The 13,308-nt window shown below is 36.9% G+C and overlaps 1 protein-coding gene across 1 annotated transcript in view; it reads right to left on the minus strand.

Moving 5' to 3' along the window:
* ZBBX (zinc finger, B-box domain containing) overlaps positions 1 to 13,308 on the minus strand; it is a 227,815-nt gene that overhangs the window by 92,629 nt on the left and 121,878 nt on the right. The window contains 3 exon segments of the mRNA XM_006861801.1: positions 133 to 233; positions 593 to 699; positions 10,667 to 10,787. Coding sequence (XP_006861863.1) covers positions 133 to 233; positions 593 to 699; positions 10,667 to 10,787 — 329 coding nt within the window.

The following is a 13,308-nucleotide window of genomic DNA, read 5'->3' on the forward strand; positions in this document are numbered from 1 at the left end:
AAAGATTTACACCCTTGGAAACCCTATACAGGGTCGCTATGGGTCGGAACCGACTCGACGGCACTTAACAACAACAACAACATATTATAAAATTCCTATTGGTTTATATAGTAAATGATCATTAGTACTTACATTATCCAGTTCGACTATCTTTACAGATGATTTAGGCCTTTCTATTTTTAATTCTTCTACTGGAAGAAAAAGAGCTGGGTGTTGCTCTTTGGTCACTTCAACTAGGAAATAACATTAAGAAATAATGTCAAGATATACATCTTAGCAGGTAATATATTTTCTTTAAAGTAGCATAACCAACAATACGTTGTGTGTTCACACAAAGATATAAACACTATCAATTTTTCAGATCAAGCAGAATTAGCATTCAATTTTTAATTGAAACTATTTTAATTAAGGCAAAATTAATCTAGGAAATGGAAAGAAGAGAATATATATAATTTTGATCTGGATATCAAGGGCTACATATTCTAGATGAGAATGACACATTAAAGAAAACCAAAAGCAGCTGCTGAATAATTATTGGTGAATTTAACTTGAAATAATAAGTTTGAAAATAGCTAATCAAAGCTGAACTAACCACTTTCATCATCACTTCCATTTGGTGAAAACTGTGTCTCACGAGTGGTTTCACAGGGATGTACGAATTTATCTGGTTGCATGTTAAGAAGTTGATCCTGCATAATTCTGAGAAAAAAAAATCATTCATTATCTGAAACTTTCCCAAATAAGTTCTTGGTTTATTCCACAAATAAGTATAGAAATATAGAAATAATGATGCAACCTTACCTTATCTGCACCTTTAATTAAGGGAGGAAGAAGTATGATTGTATAATAAAATCTTTATCTACTAAAATAATTTTGTAAAGCAAATTGATATTGAATATGATTTGTTAATTACATGCCTTACTGTCTTGTTTTATTTTTTTAACCATTAGCACATTAGAACAACCAGCATTAGGTACACTTGCACCAGGAAATGAATCTTAAATGGTTGGAACCTGTGGCCCACTCTTACTATGTAACCTCATCATGGCTTCTGAGAAAACTTATGGAAGGTTCATCAGGAAGGTCTTTTAACCACTATCCCATTTTCCCATTTATGTTTGGGAGTCCCACCATCGTCTCTTAGGCACAACCAGGATAAGATGAAATGCAGCTTTCTCCAGCAGATAGTAACTTTCCAGTATCTGAAATGAAACCCAATTATCTAGCTCTTCTAATTTTCTACAAAGGATGATAAAGGAGTTGTTGTTGTTAGCTACCACAGAGTGAGTGACCACATGCAAAACAGAACAAAGGAGAAAACAAACTATGCCACTTGTGATTCATTGGCTAATCACTGACTGGTTTTCAGAAGGAGATTGCTAGGTGTTTCTTCAGAGTCCAACTTAGTCCTTACTGCATTGATCAAGAGGAAATGAAAGTTAGGATACCAATAGCAGCTGCCATGAGATGATCCCAACTCATGATGACCCATGTCAGTGAAACTAGAGCTGTTCTCCTTAAAGATTTTTTTTTTAATATTTAATTTTATTTCTTGTTGTTATAGACAATTGAATATACATCAATTCAACAATGTGTACATGTACATACAATTCAATGACATTGATTACATTCTTTGAGTTGTGTAACTATCCTCACCCTCATTTTCAAAGTTGTCCCTCTTCCACTAACAAACTTGTTGTTGCTGTTGTTGTTAAGTGTTGTCGAGTCGATTCCGACCCATAGTGACCCTGTATAGGGTTCCCAAGGAGCCGCTGGTGAGCTTGAACCATGGTCCTTGCAGTTCAAACAGCTTTGCAGTCTGGCACATTAACCCATAGCACCACACCAGGACTCCACACTAAGAAACTTAATGGCCCTTAAATTTCCTATCTTGCCTTCCTATTTGCTGTTGTCAATTAAATCCCATATAGACAGAACTTAAAAGAGCTCAATGCTCAATACAGACATTCTTTACTACTTAAACTAAGCTACTGTTTGGTTTTAAGACAACTTCAGGGCTATTTTTAGTTTAAGGCTTAAAGAAGATCTGAGGGCAATAGTTTCAGGGGATCATGCAAATTTCATGGCTCCAGAAAATCTGAGTTTCTGAGAATTTTGAAATTCTGCTTTGTATTTCCCTCCTCCTTATTAGGATCCTTCTAAAGGATCTTTGATCAAACTATTCAGGAGTGGCAGCCAGGGGTCATTCAGTTCTTCTGGTCTTTTTAGTTCATGGAAGCACTTGCCCACACTTTACATTTACTTCTATTCCTAGTTCTGGTATGGCACTGCAGGATAAGCACTGAACCATAAGGTCAATTTGAACTGCAAGGTCAGTGGTTCAAATCCACCAGCAGCTCTTCAGAAACCCTAGAGAGGATCACTTTGAATTGGAACCAACTCAATGATTCTTAATACTAACATTCTGTTGCACCAGGCAAATAGATATCAATTGTCATACCTTGGATGGCCACTTGCAAGTTTTTAAGACCTCAAAAAATACACAGTGAACTAGGAGATAGAACAAAATTTCTAAACACTATATTAGGCCAATTAACTGGGTTGTCCTATGAAACTATGACCCCAAACCCCCAAACCAAGGAATCAAATACCAAAAGGTGTTTGGCTATTCATAAGCAACCTCAGCAGATAATCATTTTGTTGTTGTTGCTGCAAAAATACATCTCTTGCATAACTTTTACCAATTTGAGTTTTTTCCAGTGTACAACTTATTGACAGCAATTCCATTAATTGGCTGTGCAGCTCTAGCCTTCTTAATCAATGTAATTTGTCCATCACTGCAAACAAAAAACAGTAAGCTCTCCTTGTCCTCCTCATTCACACTCCTGTTAACCACTAACAAACTTTGGTCCCTATATACTTACATTTTCTTGTCTTTTTATGTAAGTGAGGTCATAGACTACTTGTCCTTTTGTGATTGACTAATTTCACTCAGCATAATCCATTCATATCATAACATGCATAACGACTTTCTATTTTTTTACTAGGTGAATAGTTTTCCATTGTATGTATCTACCACATTTTTATCCATTTATCTGTTGATGGACAGTTAGACTGTTTCCACCTTTAGGCTATTGTGACTAGTGCTACAGTGAACATTGGTGTACATGTCTCTGTTTGAGTCTCTGCTTTCAAGTCGTATGTGCACATACCTAGCAGGAGAATTTGGGAGTCATATGTTGTGACACGAAAGGATAAGTACTATGGCACAACGTTGGTTTTAATCACAAGGTCAGTGGATCAAACTCACCAGCAGCTCCTTGGAAACCCTATACAGGGTCACTATAAATTAAAACCAACTCAAAGGCACTTTACAACAGCATGTTAGTTCTATGTTTAGCTTTTTGAGGAACTTCCCAGTGATTTTTTTTACAATAGCTGTACCATTCTGCATTTCCACTAGCAATCAATATATAAGGGTTTCATTTTCCTCACATCCTTGCTGATATCTGTTAAAACTATTAATGTTATTTTTTATGTTAGCTATCTTAGTGAAAATGAAATTTTATCTATTGTGATTTTGACTTCAATCTCTCTGATGGCTAGTAATTGTGCACACCTATTCATGTATTTGGTAGCCATTTGAAAGTCCTCTTTGGTGAAATGTCTATTGAAGTCTTTTGCCAATTTCATGATTGCATTATTTGTCTTTTTGCTGTCAAGTTGTTGCAGTTTTATATATGATTGTTAGATTCTTATCATATATCTTTTCACTTTTTGTTTTAAAAAGTCTTTAGATGAACACAAGTTGTTAATTTTATGAAGTTCCACTTATTTTATTTTATTTTTTTCCTGCTGCTTATGCTCAGTAGTACTTTTCAGTGGCTGATTCTTCAGAAGCAGAATGCCAGGGCTTTCTTCTGAGGTGCCTCTGGGTGGGATTCAAACCTCAACCCTTTTAATTAGCAGTTATTACAGTTGACTGGCTTGAGTTGTGTTCCATAATCTGAATGTTGCAAACCCTAACCTCTATGTCCTGAAGCGATACTCTGGGATGGGAACTGGACAGCTGACTGTAGGGTAGGGGGTTGAGGTCCACCACTGCTCCAGGAAGCCCTGTGCAGGGTCGCTATGGGTCATAGGCTACTCTACCACACTTAACAACAACAACATGCCTGGGGCTATAATCCCATTTGGAAATGGATTCTGTTATGTTAATGAGGCAAGATACCTGTAGGATATATCTAGAGTCAATCTCTTTTGAGACAAAAAGATTAAATAAGTGAGCAGGAGAGAGATGAGAAGACACAAACAAGCCACATGAAGATCATCCAGGAGCAGAAGCTTAAAAGAGGTAAGGGCTTTCCAAGCTGGTCCTGTCGCTATGGCTCCCGTAAACAAGGGTGGCGAGCAGAAGAAGGGTTATTCTGCTATCAATGAAGCGGTGACCAGACAGTACACCATCAACACTCACAAGCACATCTATGGAGTAGGTTTCAAGAAGGGTGCCCCTCAAGCACTCAAGGAGATTTGGAAATTTGCCATGAAGGAGATGGGAACACCAGACGTGTGCATTGACACCAGGCTCAACAAAGCTGTCTAGGCCAAAGGAATTAGGAACGTCCCGTACTGTATTTGGGTGCAGTTGTCCAGAAAATGTAATGAGGATGAAGATTCATCAAAGAAGCTCTATACACTGGTGACTTTTATGCTGTTACTACTTTAAAATACCTACAGACACTCAATGTGGATGAAAACTAACAGTTTATGATCAAAACAATTTATAAATTTGCCTTCAAAAAAAAAAAAAGATGCAAGGATGTTCTTCCAGAACCAAGAGAGAGAAGACTTTCTCTAGAGTTAGCACCCTGAATTCAGACTTCTAGCCTCCTAATCTATAAGAACACACATTTCTGTCTGTTAAAGCCACCCATTTGTGGTATTTCTGTTATAACAGCACTAGATAACTAAGACAGCAATGAAGTGTGTTAACTATTTGCACCACCCAAGCTCCCTAATGCCAGTAGAGTTCACAAAACATACTACACTATTCCAAAGGTCAACCTATGAATGTGTGTCAGATCCCATGACCTAGAGCTTATGCTGATAAGTACTAATAAAAGAACCTGAGGATATTCTTACAGTTTCCACCAAGTCAGTCATGGTGGTGATGATGGTATGCTATGGAGTTGATTCTGATAGGGTTTCCTAGGATGTAAATCTTTACAAGAGCAGAAAGTCTCATCTTTCCCCCATAGACCAGCTGATAGTTTTGAACTGCTAACCTTGAGGTTAGCAGCCCGACTCATAACTACTACACTATCAGAGCTTCAAGTCAGTTGTTGTTGTTAAGTGCCATGGAGTCGATTCTGACCCATAGCAACCCTGTAGAGGATTTCTGAGGAGCAGCTGGTGTAGGGTAATACAATTTGCTCCCACAATACGAATGTGAAAGTGTTCTAGCTGTAGAATGTATTGTTGGAGGTAATGCCACTTTGGAAAATAGTTGACAGTTTGGCAGTTTCCCATAAAGTTAAATATACACATCATATAAACCAGAAATCCTACTCTCATATCTTTGCCTAAATGAATTAAAAACATATATTCAAACAAAAACCTGTCTGAAAATGTTTATAGACACTTTAGTTATAATTTCCAAAGACTGGAAACCATCAGGATGGGTTTCAACAGATGAATAGATATATGTACTGTGCTATATGCAGTGGATGACATCCTACTCAGGAAAAGAAAGGGAACAAACTATTGATTCATGTAACAACATGGATAAAACATAATGTATTTTTCTAAGTAAACAAAATAGTCACAAAGAGCTACATACGATTTCTTCTAAATAGCTTTAAGAAAAAAGCAATAGAAGGGATGAAGAAGTGACCACAAAGGCAGAGTACAAGTGAGTTTTGGGAATTCTGGAACTTTTCTTATTTGGTACTGTTGTGATTAGATGATTCTATGCATTTGTGAAAACATACCACAATTTTAATCTATAACAGCATTGAAAAAAAAACATCAACCAGGATTTAAGGGGAATCAAACAATAAATGAAGTGAGTAAGAAATTAGTTAGTTTATGTAACTTAAAAACAGGGCTCTGACTGGATTCTGTCAAAAACAAAAGGCATTATGCACAAACTCTTTACTATAGTTGGTAAATTTGTTTCTCCCAAGGTTTGTTGTTGTTTTTAGGTGCCATTGAATCAGTTCTGACTCACAGCAACCCCATGTACAAAAACACAAACACTGTACCCTGGACCATCCTCATAACTATTATGTTTGAGCCCACTGAACACTGTCATTGTGCCTCCTCCTATTTTTCATGAACTCACTACTCTACCTCCTTCTTCTCCAGGGATTGCTCTCTCCTCATAACATCCCATTCAGGGACAGGAGTTAGAAATTCTGAAACTACTATATACTAAGACTGAACAAATTAGTCAATATATATAAAAGAGGTTTCTCATTAAAGTTGAATGAAATTATAAAACAAGCAAAGGAAGAATACTAAACGAACCCTGTCATGCTGGTTTGGAATCAGAAGTGTATGAACTTCTGTTTAATTTAATAGGTATGCAGATAAATGCTGTTGTTGTTGTTAAGTGTCATCGATTTGGTTCCTACTCATAGCGATCCTGTATAGGGTTTCTGAGGAGCAGCTGGTGAGTTTGAACTGCCAGCCTTGCTGTTTAAACTGATTTTGTGGTCGAGTGCTTATCCTACAGCACCACACCAGGACTCCAACAGATATATCAGGAAGAGAAATTAATTTAGTTGTATGTGTATAAAGGGGTTAGTATATGTACAAAGAGACTCCCTAGCTTTGTCCTCTAAGAAGCCCTGATAGCTGTGATGCCCAAGTAGCCATGACTCCATAGACCCTGTGTAGGATTTCCCAGGAATGGCTGATGAGTTTGAACTGCTGACCTTGTAGTTCAAACCGACTTTACACCAATGCTTATCCTACAGCACCACAAAAGGACTCCACAAGAGACCCTGTTTTGGTTTCAGAATAAAATGAAGCAGGATTCTTTAGAGAATTAATTATAGGACTGGGGCACAGAACATCCATCTTGGGTGCCAGGAACACTGAAGCTCAAAACCAAACAACAAACATAACAGGATGAGAACATGACAAAAAGACAGAGGAATCATCCTGAAAAAGATGCCAATGGTTAAAGTAGGAAAAATTTGAATCACAAAGTAAATAACAATAGTAATGAATATTAATCTAATGAATAAAATAAATATCCATGAGCCCATATAACAACTAAAAGATAAATGACAGGAGAAGAAGGAACGGCTCATCCTTGAAGAAGAATCTCAATTAATAGAAGAAAACAACGGAACAAAGCAAACAGAAAATCACCATCAGAATAATTGCTGCAGGAAAAAATTCACTGATGAATACTAAACTTCATAGGTGAAAGTCTAAGGAAAACATTATTTTCATAATCTCAAAGCATAACCTCTAAAAGAATAATTACAATAGGAAAATAGTGACTTTACAAAGAAGAAACTTGGTGAAAACTATCTGAACGTGATTGAGTTAACATCACCAGTAATAAGACCTACTGACATGGTCAGCCCATGATATTATACATTAAGAAGGGCACATCATCTCTGTGGTTTCTTCTGAAAAATGTTTAACTGTTCTGATTCTGATTATAATAAAACATAGACAGACTCAAGCTAAAGGACATTGTCTAAAAATCATGTAAAAAAATATTCTTCAAAAGTATCAAGGTCATGCAAACAAGGAAAGCACTGGGCGAAGCTATGCAGACAGAAAAACAAAATGCAATGTGGGATCCTAGACAGAACACTGGGACACAATTAGCATAGTAGTGGAAATACTGATGAAACCCAAACAAGGTCAGTTTAGAATCAGGTGTGGGGAATGCCCAGCCTTCAGGCCATATAAGACCTAGATCTACAAAATCATTTGGTCTGGCCCTGCCAAGGCTATTGCAGTTCCAGCTATCACATTTGGGGTGAGTTAATTAAATGTTTGACCAAATACAACAGTCTAATTTTTAAGTTGATAATTTTGTATGACCCGCAAATGGTGTTAAAAATTTTGGCAGAAAAAAAGTTCCTCACCTCTGGTTTAGACAATAGTACTGTATCTGAGCTAATTCCTTATTTTTGATAACTGTGCTATAGTTATTTTAGACATTAGCATTAAGAAAATCTTAATTAAAAATATATAGGAATTTTCTGTACTATTTTTGCAACTCTTCTGTAGTTTTATTTCAAAGTTGTTGTTTGTTGTTAGGTGCCATCAAGTCGACACCGACTCATAGTGACCGTATGCACAGCAGACCGAAACACTGTCCGATCCTGGGCCAACCTTACTACTGTTGCCACACTTGAGTCCATCAATGCTGCCACCTGACCAATACATCACATTGGGGTTGTTCCTCTTTGTCTCTGACCCTCCATCTTACCAAACATGATATCCTTCTCCAGCGACTGGTCCCTCCTGACAATATGTCCAATGTATGAGAGACGAAGTTTGGCCATCTTGGCCTCCAAGGAGCACTCAGGCTGCACTTCTTCCAAAACAGATCTATTGGTCCTTTTGACAGCCCATGGCACTTTTAGTATTCTCCTCCAACACCATAATGCAAAGGCATCAATTCTTCTATGATCTTCCTTATTCACTGTCCAGCTTTCACATACATATGAAGTTATTGAAAATACCATGGCTTGGGTCAAGCGCACCTTAGTCCTCAAGCTGACATCTTTGCTCTTCAACACTTTAAAAAGTTCCTGTGCAGCAGATTTGCCTAATGCAATGCGTCATCTGATCTCTTGACTGCTGTTTCCATGAGTGTTGGAAGTAGATGGTTTAAAAAATATATGCCAGAAGAAACAGAGTTGAAAAGCAGGGGAGATTATTAGCTTTTCAAACAGAAATCACAACGTATATATGAGGGCTGAATTGAAAATCTAAAGGGGTATCATGGTTGGTTGTGTGTCTTCAATTTGATTCTGACTCAGAGTCGCTGTATAGGATTCAGAGACTGCAAATCTTTACAGGAGCAGAAAACCTAACCTTTCTTCTGCAGAACAACTGGTGAATTTGAACTGCTGACCTTGTAGTTAACAATTCAATGTGTAACCCACTATGCTACCAGAGTTCCTTATAGGGGTGCCCTGTTGTTGTTAAGTGCCGTCTAGTCAGTTCAGACCCATAGCAACCCAGTATACAGTTTCCAAGGAGTGACTGGTGAGCTTCAACCACCAACTTTATGATTCTAAGCAACTTTGGAGTCCAGAATATTAGTTCATAGTGTCACACCAAGACTCCATAGTCCTGGGTGACATAGAGAGGAAAAACTAGAGCATCTCTGTATAGGCTAAGTGAATAGAATTAGGACCAGGTTTTAAGACTTGTTGTTAAGTGCCATCAAGTCGGTTCTGACTCATAGCTACCCTGTATAGGGTTTCTGAGGTACAGATGGTGGGTTTGAACTATCTGTGGTTAGTAGACCAGAGCATACCCTAAAGTGCTATACCAGGAGACATATTAAAGTTGTAGGTTAATGCACTGGACTACAAAGTTGGCCATTCAAGCTCCCCAGCTGCTCCTCAGAAACCGTATACGGGGTGCTATGAATTGGAACCAACTCAACAGCACACAACAACAACAGGAGATTTTTTATCAGACAAAAGTCTCCTAAGATGAAATGGGCTGCCTCAAGGTATGTTTTTTATGACTGATAATACAACAAGCATGGCACCATCACATAAACATCTGAGAGAGTTCCTTCATCACCTTACTCCTGAAAATGTGGTCCCAAGATTAAGCAGCAGCCACCCCAGTATCACAAGGGAGCCGTGAGAAATGCGGAAATGCAGAATTTCAGGCCGGACCCCAGACCTGAAGAAGATTGTGTATTTTTTAACCACAGTTTTTAGGTGATCTGAAGCCACAAGGAAGCAGTGCTGTGGAGCAAATTGAGTTGGAGATCTGTAACAGTACTTCCCAAATCTGAACTGCTATGGTTCGTGTAGAAATCTAAAATTATGAATTATTCTAGCATTTACTTGTTTAATATTATAACTAATATACGAAATGGTGCATCTATTATTAGTTGGTTGGCTATGTGCCGACAAGTTGGTTCTGACTCACAGCGACCCCGTATAGGGTTTCCAAGGAGTGGTAGTTGGTGCTTGAATGGCTGACCTTGCAGTTAGCAGTCCAGTGCTTATCCTACAGTGCCACACCAGGACACTATCTAATGATACAGTCTTTGAATAAAATCTATTTGATTATTATCAATAAAACTATAAAATTAAAGATTTAATTAACTTAAAAGTAGATTCTGAAAACTGTTGCCTTAAAAGTATATGCAAATGTAAGAAATCTGTTAGTAATTCTTCTTCAAAGTAATCTGCAATTTATCATACTATTGTTGCTATTATTCTTAAATTCTCTACCACATTTATGCCTTTTTTCTACATATAATTGCCATTTCTCAAGGAAAACCCTAAATTAATGATGCATCATACTCATACGTAGAATTTAAATTCTTCATTAGAATATGCAAATGAATATAATATTGCTTTAGAATTATCTATGCAAATAGGAAATATACATATAGAAGTGCTACAGAATTGTATATTACACAATAAGGAATATAGTTTTCATATTTTTTTAAATATTATAACAATTTTAATAATACCTCCTTTGCTTTTTAAGCCATAATTTTTCCATATAGGATAGACTGTCTTCTTTAAATTCAATCTCAAGTGGTTCTCTCCAAATTTTCAAATTAGTCTGTACTTCACACACTTCCATTGAGTCTAAAAAGGTAAATACAATATGTATAAGCAGTGTAGTCTAGTCTATAAATGATCAGATCTTATCTCAAGATACAGAACTCACCTTTTTTAAGGTATATGGACTTTGATAATCAATAGTTTCAGGTGTAAAGAGTACACAAGAGTTAAATATTGGTCACCTATTAAATAACCCTATAGAAATTGTCTTCAATAATTCCTTGAACATCTTATCATTTACAAGGCTTTTTAAGGCAACTAATTCTTTTATAGGAGAAAGAGATATGTAAGTAGATGCATTATACGTTCTATAAACACACACACATAAAGATGTCAATTACCACTACTCATGATAATATTTATACATTACAGGAAACAGAAAATAAATAATTCAGAATGACACCTGCAGGAGACAACTGTCTTTATGAATTTATATCTATATGGCAGTTTACTTCCAGATGCTTAACATATTTCTGAAATGATACTAAATTAAAATCACTATTAAGGGGAATTTAGAAGTGAGGATGGTTTCTGGAAAAGAAAGCTGTACAAGTCCAAGATTACATGTGTCTCTATGCTCCAAGTATCACTCCTCTCTCCATAATAATGAAAAAGAGGTAGAGGATAGCAGAAGGAGAATAAAAAAAATAAGATGGAAGCATAATTTTGTTTTTTGTTTTAATATAATCTCTAAAATTAGAGTTGTCCCAACCTTAAACTGTAGACTGTAAAGATTTGTGGCCATGTAAAGACAGAGGCAAAGATTTGGAGTGCAACATCTACAAGCCAAAGAATGTCAAGGATCACTGGCCATCATTAAAAGTCAAGAGGCAGGCATGGAGCAGATTGCTCTTCAGAATCCTCAGAAGGATTCAATAATAGCAGACCCCTGATTTATGACTCCTCTCCTCCAGAGCTGTGAGACAACACATTTCTGTATGTTCTTATAAACCACCCAGTCTACGGTCATTCATATAGCAGTCCTAGGTAAATAAATCAGCAGGAGGCCTGGGTATAAGGATGCTGTAAGATGTGAACTAATACTCCTGGAAAATAGATTAATGACATTTTCTAAAAGAACCTTTACCTATGTACTGATTGTAACAAGCTGTCACTGATTTAGGATTCTAGTGTGGTGCTGTAGGATAAGCATAGGACTGCTAGGTCAGTTTGAACCACAAGGTCAGTAGATGGTTCAAACTCACCAGTTACTCCTTGGAAACCCTACATTGGATTGCTATGAGTTGGAATTGACTTGATGACACTTAACAACTACAACAAAGTAAAAAAAAAGCTTGAATATATGGATTTCTGCAGCATGTTATTGTTAAGTACCATTGATTCTGGTCTGACTCAATATGTATGTTTTTAGAGGAGTGCCTGATGGGTCTGAACTACCTACCTTCAGTTGTTGTTCTTACTATTAAATGCCATAGATTCAATTCCAACCCATAGCAACCCTGTATAGGGTTTCCAAGGAGTCCAGTATTTATACTACCGTGCCACATCAGGTCTCCTCTTGAGGCAAAATATCACATAATCTATGTAATTTAGACTGTGGTTTTGTGTGCTTGTTTCATATTTCACTGGTTAATTTTTTTAATCGTTTCTATTTAAGTGATTTGGGTGAAAGTTTACATAGCAAATTGTTATTGCATTTAACATTTCAAACGTTTTGCCTTGTAGCAATCCTCCCTGGTAAACAGTACTCTTCAACCTTACTCCCTGTGTTTCCCACTTCCATTCATCCTTCTTTCCTGAAGTTTCCTTCCCTGCTGATCTGAGCTTTATCCGTGGTCAAATGGTGCCATTTTGATCTCTATGGTTGATTATTCTAAGGAATAAATTTCTGCCTGGTGTTCTTGCTCACATTATAAACCTATCTATTATCTGGCTGAAATTTCAACCACTGAGTATGTTTTGTGAGAACCTGCATGATATGCTATATGGCTTATAGTACAGGATCATGGGGATTTTCCTTAATAAACAGAACAAGTCCTAAAGTGAAAGTATGTTTGAGGTGTTTGAGGCACAGCTTGAAGGCCAGTGTGGCTGAGACTGAATGAGAAGCGTGAGTAATAAGAGATAAGTTCACAGCGATAACAGGATTCACATCACATACAACCTTGTAGGGAAAAGTCTTCTTAGTAAGATTGTTGCCTTTTGCTTTGAGAGAAATAAAGGGCCCTTGAAGAACAAAAAGAAAATTAAGTTAGAAATAAATAGCAGAAAGGCAAAACATGACTTTGACTATATCCATGTGAATTTACAGACCATCTCAAGACCATATTGATGCATTCATTAGACACTCATGCCAAAGACCAGAAGAGTTGTGAGATGACATCAAGAACATCATACAGGAAGAAAACAAAAGAAAAAATTTTCCTGACATTAAAAAGACAGAAATAACAAAGAAAAAACCAGATTGGCTCTCAGTAGAAACTCTGAAACTTGCACTTGAGCACAGATAAGCTAAAGTGAATGGAAGAACTGAAAAAGTAAAATAGTTTGGCAGAACAATTCAAAGGACATCTTGAAAGACAGT

The sequence above is a fragment of the Chrysochloris asiatica genome, unplaced genomic scaffold, assembly GCF_000296735.1.
Source record: "Chrysochloris asiatica unplaced genomic scaffold, ChrAsi1.0 scaffold00043, whole genome shotgun sequence".
NCBI classification, from domain to species: Eukaryota; Metazoa; Chordata; class Mammalia; order Afrosoricida; family Chrysochloridae; genus Chrysochloris; species Chrysochloris asiatica.